This window comes from Cucumis melo, chromosome 6, assembly GCF_025177605.1.
Source record: "Cucumis melo cultivar AY chromosome 6, USDA_Cmelo_AY_1.0, whole genome shotgun sequence".
NCBI lineage: Eukaryota > Viridiplantae > Streptophyta > Magnoliopsida > Cucurbitales > Cucurbitaceae > Cucumis > Cucumis melo.
The window spans coordinates 8,261,633-8,280,301 of NC_066862.1; the positions used below are offsets into that span (position 1 = coordinate 8,261,633).

The 18,669-nt window shown below is 31.3% G+C and overlaps 2 protein-coding genes across 5 annotated transcripts; both read left to right on the forward strand.

Annotated features, from left to right (window-relative positions):
* The first annotated feature begins 3,260 nt into the window (after positions 1-3,260).
* On the forward strand, positions 3,261-9,236 carry LOC103484157 (probable protein phosphatase 2C 76). Of its 4 annotated transcripts, none has more exons than XM_008441120.3 (9): positions 3,261-3,450; positions 4,103-4,371; positions 4,537-4,664; positions 5,290-5,388; positions 6,403-6,561; positions 6,843-6,929; positions 7,427-7,518; positions 8,637-8,711; positions 8,808-9,236. In XM_008441120.3, the coding sequence occupies exons 2-9, from the start codon at positions 4,115-4,117 to the stop codon at positions 8,970-8,972; spliced, it is 1,062 nt and encodes a 353-aa protein (XP_008439342.1). In that variant the 5' UTR covers positions 3,261-3,450; positions 4,103-4,114; the 3' UTR covers positions 8,973-9,236. The 4 variants fall into 4 exon arrangements, with proteins under 4 accessions (XP_008439342.1, XP_008439344.1, XP_008439343.1 ...); XM_008441122.3 differs by having other exon boundaries at positions 3,266-3,822; XM_008441121.3 differs by having other exon boundaries at positions 3,266-3,796.
* A 4,261-nt stretch (positions 9,237-13,497) lies between these two features.
* LOC103484159 (probable trehalose-phosphate phosphatase C) lies at positions 13,498-16,995 on the forward strand. The gene is made up of 9 exons (XM_051086963.1): positions 13,498-13,750; positions 13,831-13,971; positions 15,022-15,093; positions 15,188-15,274; positions 15,376-15,429; positions 15,566-15,667; positions 15,807-15,884; positions 16,381-16,521; positions 16,600-16,995. The coding sequence occupies exons 1-9, from the start codon at positions 13,547-13,549 to the stop codon at positions 16,765-16,767; spliced, it is 1,047 nt and encodes a 348-aa protein (XP_050942920.1). The 5' UTR covers positions 13,498-13,546; the 3' UTR covers positions 16,768-16,995.
* Positions 16,996-18,669: the final 1,674 nt, after the last annotated feature.

An 18,669-nucleotide genomic window follows, 5' to 3' on the forward strand; every position in this document is an offset into this window, starting at 1 on the left:
AAAGCAAATGTTGAAGGTTGATCTTTCTTCGATGTGGAGATACTTAGCTTTTTGAAAGCTGAAGTTCGAGTGTAAGTAGACATTTGACATTGGTTTTCTTCTTCTTTCATGGTCATACTCAATCTTTGAAAGACTAAAGATCGAGTATTTGAAGGCTTGATACGATCAAAGACAAAAGTCCTTTGCTTATTTTCATTTGAATTGTCAACTTCTTTAGAAGATCCATAATTATTGTCGACTTCTACTATGCTGGCAGCTTGACATGCAGTAACTTCTACTATTTCTTCTGAATGATCCTCAAGGAAACTTCTTGGGAGGAATTCTGCCAAAGTTATCGACCGTCGAGGTTGGAGGAAGTCTTCATCTTTTCCTTTGATAGGCTTAGGCTTCCACATCTTCTTGTTCCTTCTTCCCTTCTTTTTATGGGAGATGTTTCATTTTGCATAATTTTGATGGAAACGTGACTCCTTTTGAATGGAATTTAGTTGTCTTCCTTTTTGACGAGTGACGGCTATCCATCCTTCGCCATCATCCTTACCATGCGCTTCTTTATTTTGGAAGTTTATCGTCACAATCCTTTGTTGGAATAGCACATATATAGGTTCGGAAGTCCCAAATTGAATCAAACTTTTTCTTTGATCATCAAGTTGTGTTAATGGCGGAACACTTGAAGTCATCTCGACCGCAACATGATTCGTCTAAGCTACTTCATAAATATCTAGCTCGATCTTCTTTTCACGAGCCAACTTTAAAATCAGCTCTTTCAACACGAAACACTTTCCAACAGGGTGACTAATGACCCAATGATACTTGCAGTAGTTAGGATCATCTACTTTTCCTGCTTGTTCTGGTCGTTTGTATTTTGACAATTGAATAAGTTGGTTTTGTAACAACTGCTATAACATGTCTGCAACATCAAAGTCAGAAAATTGATAAATTTTTTCCTGATTTTCTTTAAAAGTTGGGTGTTGCTTTTCATCGTCATCATGCTTTCAATTTTTGTTTCTTTTCTTTTAGAGAAAGATTTCAAAGGAGTCGCATGAATAACCATAGTTTTATGACACTATTTGTTATCTTTTCAATGTCATTAAGTTCATTCTTGTCACTCATCGATTTTGGAATCAAGAAATCTTTTGCTCCTCTATTAGCGATACTCAATTCCATATCATGGGCACGAGTCGCCAATTTTTCGAACGTACGAGGTTTTATTCCATTCAAAATATAAAGAAGTCCCCAATGCATGCTTTGGGTGCACATCTCCACTGCAGAGAGTTCAGTGAGTCGATCCTTACAATCAAGACTCAAAGCTCACCATCGGTTAATGTAGTCGATGACTGGATCTTCCTTTCGTTTTCTTGTGTTTGTAAGCTCCATCATGCTGACGACATGCCTAGTGCTATAAAAGCGGTTGAGAAACTCTATTTTCAGCTGCTCCCAGCTATCAATTACTTCTGACTCTAAATCAGTATACCACCCAAAAGCATTTCCTTTTAAGCTTCGAACCAACTGCCTGACTAGTTGGTCTCCTCTTGATCTTGCATTTTCGCATGTTTCGACAAAGTGGGCGATATGCTGCTTTGGGTTGCCCTTTCCATCGAATTGCTGAAATTTTGGAGGTTGGTACCCAAGTGGCATTCTCAAGTTGTCGATTCTCTTGGAGTATGGCTTAGAGTACATGAAAGAAGTTTGCGATGGTCCTCCATACTGAGCCCTAATGGAATTCACAATCATATCCTATAGCTGCTGAATTGAGAAAGAAGCAACAGAAACTGATTGTTGTTGTGGTTGGTTTTCCTGCACCACATTCTTCCTTTTATCAGTAGCTTTGACAATAGGAGTTTGACTTGACTCTGCAGTTTCATCGAGTCCGCATCTGCTCTCTCAATACTGTGATTTCTGATCTCGTTCCTCCACAACCTTCATCAGAAAGTTAACTTTCCTCTCCCTTTCTGCCATGGTAGCATCGACCATTATATCAGCCATTATGACAGACATCACGTCAGGGTATGCTTCTTTCTTTGACTTGCTAGAGGCAGAATCAGAATTATCATACAAAGGATTTTCTTTGAGGACAATTCTAGATTTAGGAGACTCCATCAATTGCTTGAGAATGCTATGAGCAACATTAGAACATTGATCCTGCTCTTGAGTGATTCCCTTAGAACGACTGCGGGTAATGGGTCTTGTGTAAGCTTCGTTTGTAACAGAAGATTTGGATGTAGCCTTTTTTGATGCCATTGATTTTCTTGTAGATTTGAATGACAAGAGAGAGATGAGAGATAGAAAGGTCCCATCGGGTGTGCCAATTTGTTCACACGAGATTTCTGCAAGAAATTTGATTCGTGGAGTTAAACTTGTGTTGATGTTGTATTTACATTGATTTGATGCGATGTGGTTCGATCTCTAAAATTTGATAATTTGATTCTCTCGACTGGATGCTTATGCTTGATTTGAGGAAGTGAATCACTTGATGTTGTTGGAGTTGGAGTCTTGGAAGAAAGTTTGTATCTTCAAATGAGTTTCAATCCTTGAGGGTGTTTTTGAAGTTGGAGTCTTGAAAGAAAGCTTGTATTTTCAAAGAAGCTTCAATCTTTGAGGGTGTTCTTGAAGTTGGAGTATTGGAAGAAAACTTTTAAGCTTCAATCTTCGAGGGTATTCGACTCAGGAGCTGAGAAATCTTCTATTTCTTTAGGGCAAGTAAATAATATTAAATTAAACGAAAATAATTAATTTGATCAATTGTCATAATAAAAACACGTGACATCAATTTAATTTGGGACACATGCCAATTTTTAGTTAATCCCAATACAATTATTTTAGTAGATTACATGGCGTAATTGGTTCTAAATTTCTTATTCAACAATACTCAAGATTATTTTGGTGTCTTGTTGGTTTTGAAGTTCACTCCTCGTTGCCACGAGTTGAAAATTCTGGAAGCAATGGTTATTTTGTACTTGAAAGTATTTGATTGAATGATGAGATCATCAACATTTCTAAAGCGTTCTTTTCCTGAATGAGATTGAAATGAGAATCGTCTCACTTTTTCATGTTCTTTATTCACTTGGTAGAGTGCACTACTTTGAAGAAGCGAGTCTTCACTTGTTCTTCAAACTCCTTATCCCGAGGGGTCCATCCGGTACATGTTTAATAATGCAATATCGTAGCGCTCTCTCTCTCTTTTTTTGGTTTTGCTGTCCGTATGATTGTTTCTTCTTATATATATATGACCCAAAAATAATAGTTAAAAAAAGGCAAAAAGAAAGCATTATTCAGTGGACGCAAGCGAGGCACCATGTTGCCACCTGGCTTCTCCTCTTCGGTGCCAATGCTTCGAAAAGCCACCATTTTCTCTCTCTTTTCTCATATTTCCCTCTCCCTCTCTCTTGTTTATCCCCTTTTTCTTCCCTGTTCCACTCTATTCTGTCCCGATTCTTCCATTTTCTACCCTGAGTAAGTATATTCATCCGATCCCCTTTTTCATTCCCAATTTCCCAGATGGGATCATTCTTTTTTCTGTTCCCCATCATCCCTTTTGATCCCACCCTCGAATATTTCTGATTTCCCCCTGAAATTCCATTCTTCTTCAGTCAATCTGTATCGATTTTGTTCGAGACTGACTTTTTCTCACGATTATCCGCATTCTAAAGCCCCTCCCCCCATTTTTCTGGATTCTCTTTTTTATGTTTAGCCATCCAGGTAGCTTCTGTAAATAAAGGGTGGTGGATGAATAGAATGGATTTGATCATTTTGACGGACCTATTTCGTTAATATGGAGCGGAGACATAGTTTTAAGGAGGTGTTACTTGGGTCGATCATGTTGGGGTTGAAAGTTTTACTTTAGCGTTTGATTGGAGATCATCATAGCGAAAAATCTTGTTTTTGTTTTCGTATTATATTTTGTTTGCTATTTTTGGTTCTTGCCCATCTCTTCAGATCTTGGTATCATTCTGATATCAATAACATACAAGAGAGATAGAAGTTTTGAATGTTCCATTGTTTATGATGCGAGGATTTATTTTTGCTGCATCTGTTCTTTGTTATTGCTTTTGAATATTTCATCGAGTTTGCTTTTATTGATTACTATAATGATGTGATTGTGCAGCTGCTGGCTTAGATGGTATGCAGCTACAATATAAGGAATGTGATTGCTCAGGCTGGACATATAGGAATAATCAATAGAAGGATCCAAATCAATAATATCTGGAGGAGTTTGCCTTCCAATCTTGGATTTGTTCACACCTGGAAGCGTGAATATAGAATAAGTCTCATGATGATGGTAGATACAGGTGCATCTGAGAACCGTAGGCCGATTGTTGATAAGCATCCAGAGAAAGATGAAGATGGTGGCTATACAAGTGGAGGATGGAAAAGGTCTGAATAAAGCTTACTTCTATTTATTTAAAGTTATGTTGCTGAATTGTTATTTCGTTCTTATGAAGATGACAAGATCGTAATGCTTTGATCTTGTTATTGCACCTAAACTATGGATTCCAATAAGATGTGTACTAAAGTTGTTATCTTTGGTTTGATATACAGTGAAGATGGGAGACTTAGTTGGGGGTATTCAAGTTTCAGAGGAAAGAGGGCAACCATGGAAGATTTCTTTGATATTAAAATGTCGAAGGTCGATGGTCAAACTGTTTGCCTTTTTGGCATCTTTGATGGTTAGATTCTCCCACCATTCTTGCAGTGACATGATGTAGGTGTTAGTTATTAGTAAATTTTAATCTATCCAATTTCTAGGTGATATGTTGTTAACTATTAAGTTTCATTTAGGTCCCATTTGTTAATATATCTTTTTTCTATTTTTGAAAGTGATGGTTGTTTTCTCACGAATTTGTGGTGTGCTTTCAACTCCCTTTAAAAGACATTTGAATTCTCAACCAAATTCCAAAGACCACATCAAGTTTTTGAAAACTATATTTTCTTAGTTTTCAAATTTTGGTTTGGGTTAAGAAAACGTTTTTAATAAGTAGCAAAGCTAGAAAAATGTATGTATAAGCTTAATTTTAAAAAGAAAAACTTAAAAAATGAAATGGTTGTCAAACAGCCCCTTAGGTGATTGAAGATTTAAAGAAAATAAACTTTGAGATTCATCACTCTGCCAAACGACTCCAAGTTTCAACTTTATCACCCAAGCCATAATTGATTTTGATGCTTGAATTCAATCATTATCAGAGATGAATATCTTTTAATGCATAGTTGATGCTAATCTTTCAAATTAGTCCATCATGGATATATTACATATATTATAAATAGTAGAAATATTTACTTTCCATTTGGGTGCAGGTCATGGTGGGTCCCGAGCTGCAGAGTTTTTGAAGGACCATCTCTTTGAGAATCTAATGAAGCACCCAAAATTTTTGACGGATACCAAATTGGCTATCAGTGTGTTTCATTTCCCTTTTGCCTTATTCGTTTGTTTATGAAGATAAAGTCATTACGTTTATATGATGATTGTATTTTAGCTGCCTACAAGTATTGTTTTTTAAAGCTCAAGTTGCAACAAAGGCAATACTCTTCTAGTTCTAGGGCTTAAGCACAAGGTAAAAAAAGAAACGAGGACTTGTTTTTTGTGAGGCTCACTATATATAAAAGTACTACATTAGGAAGAGAGAGCATTGTTAATGTGGAAATATGAAAAAAAAAACCCTTCACAATGAGTTTTGCATTTAGGCTTTGTAAATTTGATTTTTAGTTAAAAAAGAAGGAAAACCCCAAATTATTGTTATTTTTTTAAAAAAATGAAAAAGCCACAAGGCGTAGGCTTTGAGCCTTGGGACTTCACTAAAGGTGGTGCCTTGTATTGTGAGCCTCATCTTTTCAATGTGAGATGCTAGACTTGGGCCTTGAGTCTAGGCGTGTGCCCAAGAGGGCTTTTTAAAACACTGCCTACATGTGTGACAGTACACGTACACTTATCTATATCGGACTTTGTAGCGTTCGTGTGACCATCAAGGAGTTCCTCCTCTATTCGCCTTTCAAAGAGGGGGTGTTTTTTGTGGCTGGCAGGGGTGTGTGCTTTTATTTGGGATGTTTGGGAGGAGAGGAATGATCGGGTGTTTCGTGGTAGGGATAGAGATCACAGTGAGGTTTGGTGCTTGGTTAGATTTCACGTGTGCTTTTGGGCTTCATTGTAACTATTCTGTGGGTAATATTTTAATTAGTTGGACCCCCTTCTTGTAATTGAGGTGTTTTGGTGGGCTCATTTTTTGTATGCCTTTGTATTATTTCATTTTTCTCAATGAAAGTTGTTTCTATAAAAGAAAAAATAAATAAATGTAATAGTACAGGATCTAGAAGTTTCATGTTCTTTGTTTACACAACTGTTTTCTATTGGGAAAATTGTATTTGGTCATTAACTCTGAATGTACATCAAAAGTTTTTTCTATGAATTCCCAGGTGAGACGTATCAGCAGACAGATGCTGAATTTTTAAATTCGGAAAAGGATACTTTAAGGGACGATGGCTCTACTGCTTCAACCGCTTTGCTGGTTGGCAATCATCTCTATGTTGCCAATGTTGGAGATTCACGTACTATTATATCAAAGGGAGGTGAAGGTATATTTATGCTATGTGACAATATTATTTGTTTGCTTTTTCTTGTTTTCTATGCTTTTTAGTTTTAATAATAATAATGTAAGGTAGAAACTCAAGGCTGTGAGCATGATAGTCTCTTGTAAAAGTAAAAGATAAAGATGATTAGAGTTGAACAAATCATAATGATTATAATGACTGATATTTAACTTTGACTATGAGCGTTGTTTCCTATGTTTGGTCTTGTGCCTTCATGCTTACTTTTCATACAGAAACTTGAAACTTATTTTCATTCTGCTGGGCAGCGATCCCTCTTTCTGAGGACCATAAACCAAACAGAACTGACGAGCGGAGGAGAATTGAAAATGCTGGGGGTGTTGTCATGTGGGCTGGTAAGAATTTAACGACAGTTTTGTTAATGATGTTAAGAACTGCTATCCCTGTTGGTTTTCTTGTGTATTGGCAAATGATCAGTAATAACTTGAAATAGATAAATTAGGGACGCAGAGTTGCACCATCACATTTACACTCTCCAATAAGAATGATTCACATACTAATGAAAAGTGTGAGTACCGAAGGGTGAAATATACATCTTAAATGAAAAACTGAAGGTCTGATTCGTGTTAACGACTTTGGAAGTAGAATGATTTCAGGGAAGTTGGAATTCGTTTCCTTATAATATCTATGGTTGCCTGAGCACTGTTAGCGTATACAGCAAATTAAACTTCTCAGAGATTAGTTTCTTCTGACCATCTTCTAGGTAGAATTTATTGCCTTTAGCTCTTGTTTTTGAAGTTTATCAAGTTGTAGTTCTTAATCACTTTTGAGTTCGTACGATGTCATTGCAGCAATCCGTACTGTAAGCACATTGTATTTCTGTTGTTGTCAGGCACTTGGAGAGTAGGAGGAGTGTTAGCAATGTCCCGTGCTTTCGGTAACAAGATGTTGAAGCAGTTTGTTGTGGCAGATCCCGATATTCAGGTATCATTTCCAACACCCCGTCGTACAGCTGACCATTTTAGTTTCTAAATTCGAGTCTGTTTACTATCTGCAGGGAGACTGAATAACCGTATAGTTCAATTCGTGATAGCTGGCTAACTAATAATGTATTTTTGGAAGGCTTTACTAAAAAATGAGGGAAAAATACCTTTTAGTCCCCAAGTTTTAAAGAATATGTGTGTTTGGTCTTTGAGTTTTATGTACTTTTCAGTCACCTAGTTTTCATTTGGTCCTAGAGTTTTCAAAATGTGTCTTTTTTGGCTCCGAGTATTTAAAAATAAGTTTAAAATGTTTCATCAAATAACTTTGTACTTTTATTTTAAATAAATAATTATATGACATTTAAAATTAGAAGAATGATTCATACAAATCATATTGTCTCTAAAACTATTTTTGTCTAATTTTAAATATCATATAATTAGTTTCAAAAGATCAAATTAAAGTATTTAAACTTTTAAATTCAGAAACTAAAAAGATTCACTGGGATCAAATGGGTCTATTTTTATAAACTTGGAGAGTAAAAAAGTACATATTTAGAACTCAAGAACCAACCCATATGAAAAACCCATATGAAAAACTTGAGGATTAAAAAGGTAATTTTTTCAAGAAAATAATGTATTTTTTTGAAGGAGAAGCTCTTTGATGAATGAAATATCTGGCAATGGTTTATAACTTTCTAGAATTGTGGCAACCAAAGGATGGTTGATTTAGACATATATCTAATCTCCATTGACAACGGAATGTAAATCAAACTTGCATAATCTTTTCATTAATGAATGATCAATGATAAGTAGCCATATGTCTAACAATTAAAGAAGTTACATAACAGCTCAGCAACAACTAAAACTGATACATCAAATATAAAAGAGCCTGTCGTTAGTGTCAAAGGTTCATCATTGCAGTTTTCCTGTTGCAATAAATTTAGCATGTTATCATTATGTATGGAGCAAGGCTAGATTCTTTTTTAGTTGCAATCTTACTGGAACATGATCTGTTCTATAAACTTGTACAACCGTGTTCTTGAATTCTATAGATTTGTTTATGCTTATTGTTGGACATACTTGCCATGACTTACAAATTTTGCCTGCCATACTTACCAGGATCTTGAAGTAGACAAGGACATTGAGTTGCTTGTTGTCGCAAGTGATGGACTTTGGGACGTGGTTCGCAATGAGGTATGCTTACTCATTATGCTCACTTGACACTACACAAACCTATTGAAGTTGCTCTACATGGTGATCTCCACACATCAACTTAAATTCTGTATGCAGGATGCAGTATTAGTCGCGGGGAAGGAAGATGAACCTGAGGCAGCTGCTCGGAAGCTAACTGAAGCAGCGTTTACCCGTGGCAGTGCTGACAACATAACGTGCATCGTGGTGAAGTTTCATCACGAGAATGCAGGTCCTGCGGCAGATACTCGAGAGAACAACTAAGAATTTTGTATTGCAATGTGTAGATTCTTTTTCTAGAGAGGAGAGAGAGAAGAAAGACAACTTGGATATTGGCTGTTAATTAATTCTGCACCTTCAGCAAAATGGGTGTGCATAAGAGCTGATTTGTTTATTCATTTGTATTTTGTAATTTGGTTTTCCTCAATCTTGTTTTTAGTTCATTCCACATATCTGTATGCTCTTTCTGTCTGTATCAATATACAGAACAAGTTAATCTAGTTTTATTCTGATGCTTCTTGTCAAGAAGAGCTTAGATTAACTTGTAATTTATGCAAGTCGTGTTTAGGGTGAGGTTTGAGCCATTACTAAAAAAAAAAAAAAATACTTTTTCTTCTTTTTATCTTATTATTATTTTATACTAACATGAGTCTATTATGGTTTAACTCCTGTTCTGCATTAGCTTACATTGTATAAAATATACATATTTCTGGTGTAATGTATTTTTGCAAAAAATTATAAAAATAAATCAGAAAACAGATTTTAATTATGAAATAAATATTTTATGATCACTAAAACGAGTTCTCATGTCGATTATTGTTTGATTTTTACATCTGATGGTTTTATTTTACACATTTTGTCCTTTTTTTTTTCTGGGTCATTCTTTATTTTCGTTCTCTATCATTTTAGTTTAAATATCTCTAATCCTAAATTTAAAATAGAAGAAGAATATATGGATATGGACCTTTTTCATAACAATTATGGACGAGAATTGAACCTTTCAATCTTTAGGATAAAATACTATTATTTTTCAATACAACAGTTGAAGGATGGATTAAAAACCTTTGATCCTCATACGTTGTAAATTACTTTTGAATTGAACTTAATTTGATAGATAAGTTGATTTTTCTTTTTCTTTTTCCTTTTAGTACAAATAAGATTGGAGATTTAAACCATGAAATTCTTGATCTTTAATCCATACGAGAGTTAATTTAAGTTAAATTTTTGTTATAATATAGTAATTAACTAACTTATTACTGTTGAAAGTTTACAAAAATTTTATATTATATTCGTTTTAAACTAAATTATTTAATAATCCTTTCAGTGAAATGTTAGATAAAGGTTGATATGAATTCATTATCATGCTCGAAACGAAATCAATTAAAAAACACATTTATTATATATATATATATATATTTTTTGAAGAGGACTTAAATGTGCAAAGATTTGCAAGGTATACTCGTGAAAAGGAATTTATGTTACAATAATATCAGAAAGAAAGAGACATAATGAAATAAAAAAAGAAAGTCAAGATGTGAAATTAATTTTGCAATTGCTTGGAAAGCTTCGTTTTAATTTTAATAAACAATCTTCAATTGAATACCCCATGCAAATTGAATTTAATTTATTTAATCCAAAATTACACACGAAGTTTCTAAATTAAATTCAAAATTAATGTATTAAATGAGGAACTAAATTAATTAAATTTTCATATCAACAATTAAAAAAACTAGTATTCAGTGAGAAATGTTGGGGGAAGTTTTGAAGTAATGGTGGGTAATATTATATTATTTAATGAATAAAAGTTAAGACACTTCCCAAAATACCCTTTTCTTATTCTCTTTATATATTTCCCAATCATCTTCATTTGGATCATTTGTTTTCTCCCTCATATCATCGGGAGCCATTTTTCAAAAACACATTATTGGTAAGTTTCTCTTTCTCTCTCTCTCTCTCTCTCTCTCTCTCTCTCTCTCTCTTAACTTACACTTTCCTCTCAACTGTTTGCATGCAATTATAATGCTAATGCATGTTTCTTGCCACATACATGGCATGCATCAACACTTGGCACCCATTATGTATGTATGTTATGTTTAATATCTCTACTTTTTATTCTTTCTCAATTCTTAACAATTTCTCATTTTTCTTTTTGCATATTATTTTCGGGAAATTCGTTTTCCTTTTTTTTTGGTTGGTTATTTAGTTGAGTAATTTGGACCTTACATGTGTGGAGGAGGGAGGGGGAGGGGTTGACTCATTGTCTCACCCACTGACCGAAACAAAAATAGCTGCCCGAAATTGGACAAATGGAGTCCGGCTATTCCGATTAAATCCCTTACTAAATGACACGTCAGAAAACAGTCCTCCCTGGAGTGACCACGTGGGACAGCGCTGGCCCTACCTTTTTAACTCCATTTTGTACGGTAGCAGGTCAGTTCTTGACCCGATTCATCCTCGTAAGAACGGTTACCGTTTTCTTTTGTCGGATACCGCCTTTTGGTCCCCCTTTTTCCACCGTTCTTTTTCCTTTTTTTTTGAACCAATCTACAACTTTACATTATTTTTTATATTATTATAACGTGTCTTCTCTTTTATGATAAAGATACTGAATTTCATTTCTTTTTGATAAGATAAAACATTTTCAATTTTCCCATATTCTCGTAATATAAAAATAAACTAACTTTACCACCTTTCCAAGACTTAACCAAATATATTTTAAAAATTAATTTGATAGTTCATATTCGTTATTTTTGTAAAAAATGTCAAGAAAAAAAAAAGGAATAAATGGATTATGACCTAGAGAACAATAGGTCAAGAGTGTGGATGAATTATTCAATGGTATAAACTAACACCTTCTATTTAAAATTTATTAAATCATTTCACTTTTTTTTTTAAAAAAATTATTTTATTTAGAAAGTAAATAAGTTTAATTGATTATAATATTTATTGTTTGGATGTTTTGGGAGTAAGGAAAAGGTAATAAGTTTAAGAATATAATATTTCAATCATACCTACTAACAAATATCATAGGCTATTTAGTAGTTTATCTGTAGCTATACAATTTTTAAAATTTGAAAAAATTTTATGATGTTTTATGTTTCGAAAATTAAAATGAGATTTGAAATTATATTCTATTCTAAAAGATAGCAACCAGTGATCCATTAAACTATCATCCAATTTTTGAAATATTATACAAGATAATTTTAGTTCTTGAATATATTTATATATACTTATTGATCTTTTAATTAAAGATATTTCAAAACAAAAATTATACTCATTATCTAAAAAAATCTAAGTTCCATGATTATTAATTTTTAAAATATTTTTAAGATAGCAGTTCTAAATATAACAACAAAACATAGAGTATCATCGCAAGTACAAAAGAATTTATATTTTGTTTAACTTTTTTAATTTTTAAAAAATGTTACATATGCAATTATTAAACCTACAAGTGTTATTACAAATTTTTTAATATAACAAAAGTAACAAGTTTAGAATATAGATCTTTTAGTTTTTAATACAAGGGACAATCGTATGCCTATCGAATTGTAATAGGATTTGTAAATAAATTTTCTTCAAGGTTATTTAATTACTAAAAAGAATGAGCAAAAATGAGGTATTATTTAATTTTATTATTTTTGTCATTGTTATTATAATTTAAAAATAAGATGTTTCAAACATTCATGGGAAATGATGAAAAGGAAAATTTAAATCTTCTTAACAAGGAAAAAAACGTGATATCATGCAATGGGGGTAGGTAGGGTATTATTCTTGCCAATTCAAAAAGAGTGCAAAGAAATAAAGAAAAACTCTAATTGTCACAATGCTTCACTCCCATCATCGTTAAAATTGGTTCAACTTCTTTTCGATAACGAATAAACGAATTTAACTAATCGATTTTATTAAAATAGTAACAATATGAATGCTAAATAAAAGACAAAAACGGATGAATTGAAATTTTTTCACGATTTTAAATTTAACTAAATATACACCTACATAATTTGTTTTACTTCTAATGCAATAATTTGACTTTTTTACTTTCTATAATCACTTTTAAAATAAAAAAATATACGTTCTCATTCTTTTTTTCGATTTATTTTTTAAATAGAAAATATACAAATATTATGGTAATCAAATACATTAAGCCTAAAGTTAGAGTTTATATTTAAAGTTAAATGTGTCGTCAGTTCCATTCTAAACATTTTTTTTATAATTATATATAAATCAAAATTACCAATTTTATGATGAAAATAAAACCGAACAAATGGAAGAATTTGGTTGGATTTGATTTTTTTAATTTTCCTGCCGGCCTTATACATCATGGTGCATATATATAAAACTGTGAATATATATATATATATATATATATATATATATATATATATATATATATATATATAGTTTGCAGTATAGTTTTAATTTGAACTTTTATCATTTGAATTTTAATTATTCCCTTATTACAAGATTTGACTTTTGGAAGTGAGGTTGAAATTGGTAAAAGATTATTTTAACTTCCAATTTTTGTTTTTGTTTTTGTTTTCTATAATTTATAAATGGGAGTCAGAAAGAGTGTATTTAGAGGTGGACCTTTTTTCTGAACCTAAAGGCAATTAATAAATAACAAAATAAAACTTAGGTTTGACTAAGAATCAAAGTAAATTACTAAAATAGCCACATCAGCTCTCCACGTGGCCGAATAAAATATTAAGTTACTTTTATCAAATTTTGCCTTTAAATAATCCCCCACCGAACAACACAAAACCTCCCCTCCCTCACTTTCTTTCCCACTCTCTACTCCATAGACAAAAGAAAAGAAATAATAATAATAATAAATAAAAATGGATATTTCTCATTTCTTTAGCAATGTTTTGTTGAAAATTTTCTTCCCTTTCACTTTTGGTTTTCCCACCGGCCGCCGCACAGTGTTCTTCAGATCGTTAATGGGACTGCCCACCCCACTTTCCGGTGACCGGAAGTCCGTACAAGTTGTTCCCAATATTGACAATTCTTCGGACGATGAAACCAATTACAATTCATGGCTGGTACGATATTAATTATTTTATTATTATTATTAGTATTATTAAATGAGAGATTATATCTTTAATTAATTAATGTGTATTAGAAAAAACATCCTTGTGGGTTGGAATCATTTGAGGGGATAATGAAAGGGCTGAAACGGAAGAAAATTGTTGTGTTTTTGGATTATGATGGAACTCTTTCCCCCATTGTTGATGATCCTGATCGAGCTTTCATGTCTTCTGAGGTAAATTATTTGTTTTCTTTTTTTTCTTAAAAAAAATTAATTTAATATATCTTGTTTAAATATTAACTTTATATGTTTTCTTTAATAATATAGATTCAAATCTTGAGGAGATATTAATGCCTAATTGGTATAATATCTCTGTTTTTATTTTATTTTGTTATTGTTCTTCATTGTTTGACTTTTATGAAGAAAATACAAATGATTTTCTTTTTTGTTTAAAATTTTAAACTTAAAATCTAAAAAACCTTTAATGTTGAAATTATAAAGTATTTACAAATATAGTAAAATTTGGTTATTGCATTGTTATTTAAATTTTTATTATGTTTTATAAATGCTTATTATATTTACAAAGGTCCGACCTAATTGCATCATGTAGTTTTAGATTAAATTGAAAATTTGAACCTAAAAGAAAATTAGAAATTAGTTTCTACCATTTATAATTAAAAGAAATTAACTTTTATAATTTAATAAATTTTTTCATAAATAGTCTCAACTATATATTTACGAGGTCGATTTATAGAGATTACCTATAGTAAGGATTAAATTCTAACTCTTACGATCACACCGACCAAATCTTTAACTTTCTCATAGCTAAATTTGTAATTTAACGCTTCAATTAGTACTTTTGCTTCAACTTAAAGACAGTTAGTAAAAGTTTGTGTGTGTTATTTTATTTTTAACTTCAAATGTCGTAATTTAATCTTTACTTTTTATCATATATTAACCCACATTTTTAAATGATAATAATGTGATATAATAATGCTAATTGTTAATCATGTTAATTTAGTTGTATTAGGGTTATGAAAGAGACAAAATATTTAGAAGTATCTATTAATTGGTAGAATGAAACAAGTGAGTAGAGGACAATTTGCCAACAACTTTTGAGTTTTTACCAAAACATAGACTTCAAATATTTTAAATTAAAATTTTGTTTTCTTTTCAATAATTTGTAAATAGTCTCATTGTTTACAATTTCCTTTAAAAGAATATTTGTGAAATTATAGAATGATTATATATAAATACATATTTTTTCTCTCCCCAAAAATGTAGATGAGAGAGGCCGTAAGAGAAGTGGCAAAATGCTTTCCAACAGCAATAATAAGTGGAAGAAGCCGAGATAAAGTAAATTGTTTAAATGTTGAACATTTATTATTATTTATAATTTATATGTATATATTTAAAAGAATTAAAAGAATGAATAATTAATAAATTTCAGGTAAAAGAGTTCGTGAAATTAAGTAATGTTCATTATGCTGGGAGCCATGGAATGGACATTACTACGGCTCCAACTTCCGACAATGAGGTTCTTGTAGTTTTATAACATTTCGACATGACGAACTTCACCAACAAAAGTATGAATTAAAATAAATAATACTACCATATGCTATATTTTAATTATTGTAGGTCGATGCGGTTTCTTTTCAACCTGCCAAGAAATTTCTACCAGTAATTCAACAAGTAATTTTCTATTTTCTTAAGGATATAATATTACATAATAATAATTATGCTATATTAATAATTAATAATTGGAACTTTAATTTTTATATGATATAAGGCTTGAAATATGGAAATATATATCATTTAAATGTGACAGATTAGGGAAGTATTAGAGGAAGAAACTAGAAAAATCGAAGGTGCAATGGTGGAGGATAATAGATTTTGTGTTTCGGTGCACTTTCGACATGTTCATGAGAGGGTAAATATACAAATCTTTGTCGATTCATTTGTCATATATATTATATATATATGAACCTCCTACTTACATATGAATAAAGCTTAAAGAAATTAATTAGTGTGTTGAATATTTTGATTATAATTGACTTGTATGTTTGCAGGATTTGGATAAATTGGAAAAAAAGGTAGAGACTGTTCTTGAAAGATATCCTGATTTTCATATAACTTCGGGCAAAAAGGTAAATAATTGTATAATTCGAATTGCAATGTAGGTCGGTTGAATTATATTCTTTTTGTCCTGGAAAAGAAAACATTATACTTTTTTAATAAGAATGTATGTGTTTGTATACGACGTTTTAGATATGTAGTGAGATGGTGTGATGGTACTAAGAAGCACAAGCTCTTTAGTTTGGTTAAAGCGTTTCTATCTTATACTTGTTACATTTGTATTAGTATTATTGGATATTTGTTAATAAAATAAATATGTTAGACATGCAGAAAGAAACTTGTTGTATAGACTAAAAAGATACGACATATCATATCAGACAACGCAATAAATGCATAGATTCATTTACTTTTATTTCTTTTTAATAAATGTGTCCTAGTCGTGTTGCAACCTAGATTTTTAAAAAATGAAGTGTCATCATATTCGTGTGATCGTATCAATCCATATTTATTGGTGATATAGTTTTATATGTATTATGGCTTTATATAATAATGTAACCTATTTTGTAGGTTATGGAGATAAGACCTACCATAAATTGGAACAAAGGGCATGCAATGGAATATTATCTGCACACTCTTGGACATACTAACGAAGACGATGTTGTTCCTCTTTACATCGGAGATGATCGAACTGACGAAGATGCTTTTAAGGTAGTGTATATGTGTGCGCGTGCATATAAAGATCAAATTTAATAGTAGGGAATAAATTAATGAGCATAAATTTTGTAGGTAATACAAATGAGAGGGCAAGGGATTGCAATACTTGTATCATCAATACCAAAGAACACAAGGGCATCATACTCTTTGAAGGATCCATCGCAAGTTCTGGCTTTTCTGTTAAGGCTAGTAAGATGGAGGAAGCTCTCATCTTCTTCAATTACAAACCCACTTCCTTAGATTTAGAGAAAAATAGGGGAGGTGATCTATTTAGGTATATAGGTATCTACGGAAATTAAACAAGAGATGGAGATACCTAAATCCTACAATTAATTAAATACACATGCGTTTTATTTGTTGATTAATATGAACATATAATAACATGAACAAATTGCCCCTTTTGTTGGCCTAATTGAGCCTAATTGAGGAGGTTGTTACATCTTATAATAGTTGTATATTGGCTCAAAATTGTTATGATTTTATTACAACACATTATATTATTATCCTTTTTATATAAATATAATAGGAAGATTATTTTAATGAATATTAAATTAAATGATGTATGCCAATCAATATTCAACTGCTAGCTAGTTAAAACATTACTTGAACTAAGAAATTAGATATTCAAATGTCTAGAGGTTGTTTTGACTTACTAGTCAAACAAAAAAATAGGTTATAAAGGAAATTTTAAATTTTGTTTAATCTCTCATAACTTTTGTGTATGTGACCAAATTTAAATTAAAAGATCTTGATGCTTAGAAAATGAGTTGGCTTGACTTTGACGGACAATTTAATTGTTTATTTCATAGAGAAAAAGAGAAAAGAGAGAAAGAAGTGAAGACAATTGAACTCAATTGTGGTGTGTATACAAATGATCTCTACAACCTCTGTTTATAGGGTTGTGAGAATAATGGTTATAAAACCAAACATAAATAGGGGATAAGAAAGTTATGAATATCAATGAGAAGGTTAATTGATGAATTTGTAATCTAATGAGGTTATGGACATCTAATAATATTTAACTTTAATTTAAAATATTTATAATAATTTAATGGAAAACTTTCGTAAATGTAATAAAATATCAAAGTATTTACGACCCATGTAACAAAGCCTTAGCCATTTTTTAAATACTTCAGGTTTGCCCTTTCATCTTTCTTCTCTTCCTCGCGATGAAATCGTCTTCTTCCTGCGATTTCTTTCATTTTCCTCATGCGATTTCTTTCATCGTCTTTCTTCTTTTCTCCTTTTTTTTTTTTCTTGCAATTTCTTTCCATCATCTTTCTTATTTTTTAATTTTTTATTTACGTCGTTTAATCTGTCTTCCTTATTTTCCTCTTCTTTTTTCGATTTCTTTCCATTGTCTTTTTACTTTTCCTCTTTTTTTTTACGTCGTTTACATTTGGTTAACCAAATTTAAATGGTTGTATACAAAAAAAATAGGAAAATCTAAAAGATTGTGTATAAAGAATCTTAAAAAAAAATCATTTAGATTGGAGTAGCCAAATGTAAACTATCGTGTAAAAAAGTAACAATCGTGTAAAAGAAATAAAAGTTCGTGTATAAAGAATCTTGAAAAAAAAATTCATTTAGATTGAAATAGCCAAATGTAAACGATCGTGTAAAAAAAAAAAGATTATGTATAAAGAATCTTGAAAAAAAAAATCATTTAGATTGGAGTAGCCAAATGTAAACGATCGTTTAAAAAAAGTAAACAATCGTGTAAAAAAATAAAAGATCAAGTATAAAGAATCTTGAAAGAAAATCATTTAGATTGGAGTAGTCAAATGTAAACGATCGTTTAAAAAAAGTAAACGATCGTGTAAAAAAAATAAAAGATCATGTATAAATAATCTTGAAAAAAAAAATCATTTGGATTGGAGTAACCAAATGTAAACGATCATGGAAAAAAAAGTAAACGATCGTGTAAAAAAATAAATCATCGTTTAGAGAAATCTAAACGATCGTGTACCAAAAGAATTAAAAAAATAGTGTACCAAATTTTGAAAAAAAAATCATTTAGATTTGGCTCCCCAAATCTAAACGATCTTGTAAACAAATTTAAACGTAACCAAATTAAATGATCGTGTAACAAAATTAAACGATGTAATTATATCTAAACGATCGCTTACCAAAAAATAACCA

Bases quoted from the DNA above. Each gene is read 5' to 3' on its own strand.
- LOC103484157 (XM_008441120.3), top strand. From the start codon at position 4,115: ATGGTATGCAGCTACAATATAAGGAATGTGATTGCTCAGGCTGGACAT. The intron at 4,372-4,536 runs GTCTGAATAAAG...TTTGATATACAG, and splicing joins ACAAGTGGAGGATGGAAAAG to TGAAGATGGGAGACTTAGTT. The intron at 7,519-8,636 runs GTATCATTTCCA...CATACTTACCAG, and splicing joins TGGCAGATCCCGATATTCAG to GATCTTGAAGTAGACAAGGA.
- LOC103484159 (XM_051086963.1), top strand. From the start codon at position 13,547: ATGGATATTTCTCATTTCTTTAGCAATGTTTTGTTGAAAATTTTCTTC. The intron at 15,275-15,375 runs GTTCTTGTAGTT...TAATTATTGTAG, and splicing joins CTCCAACTTCCGACAATGAG to GTCGATGCGGTTTCTTTTCA. The intron at 16,522-16,599 runs GTAGTGTATATG...TAAATTTTGTAG, and splicing joins CTGACGAAGATGCTTTTAAG to GTAATACAAATGAGAGGGCA.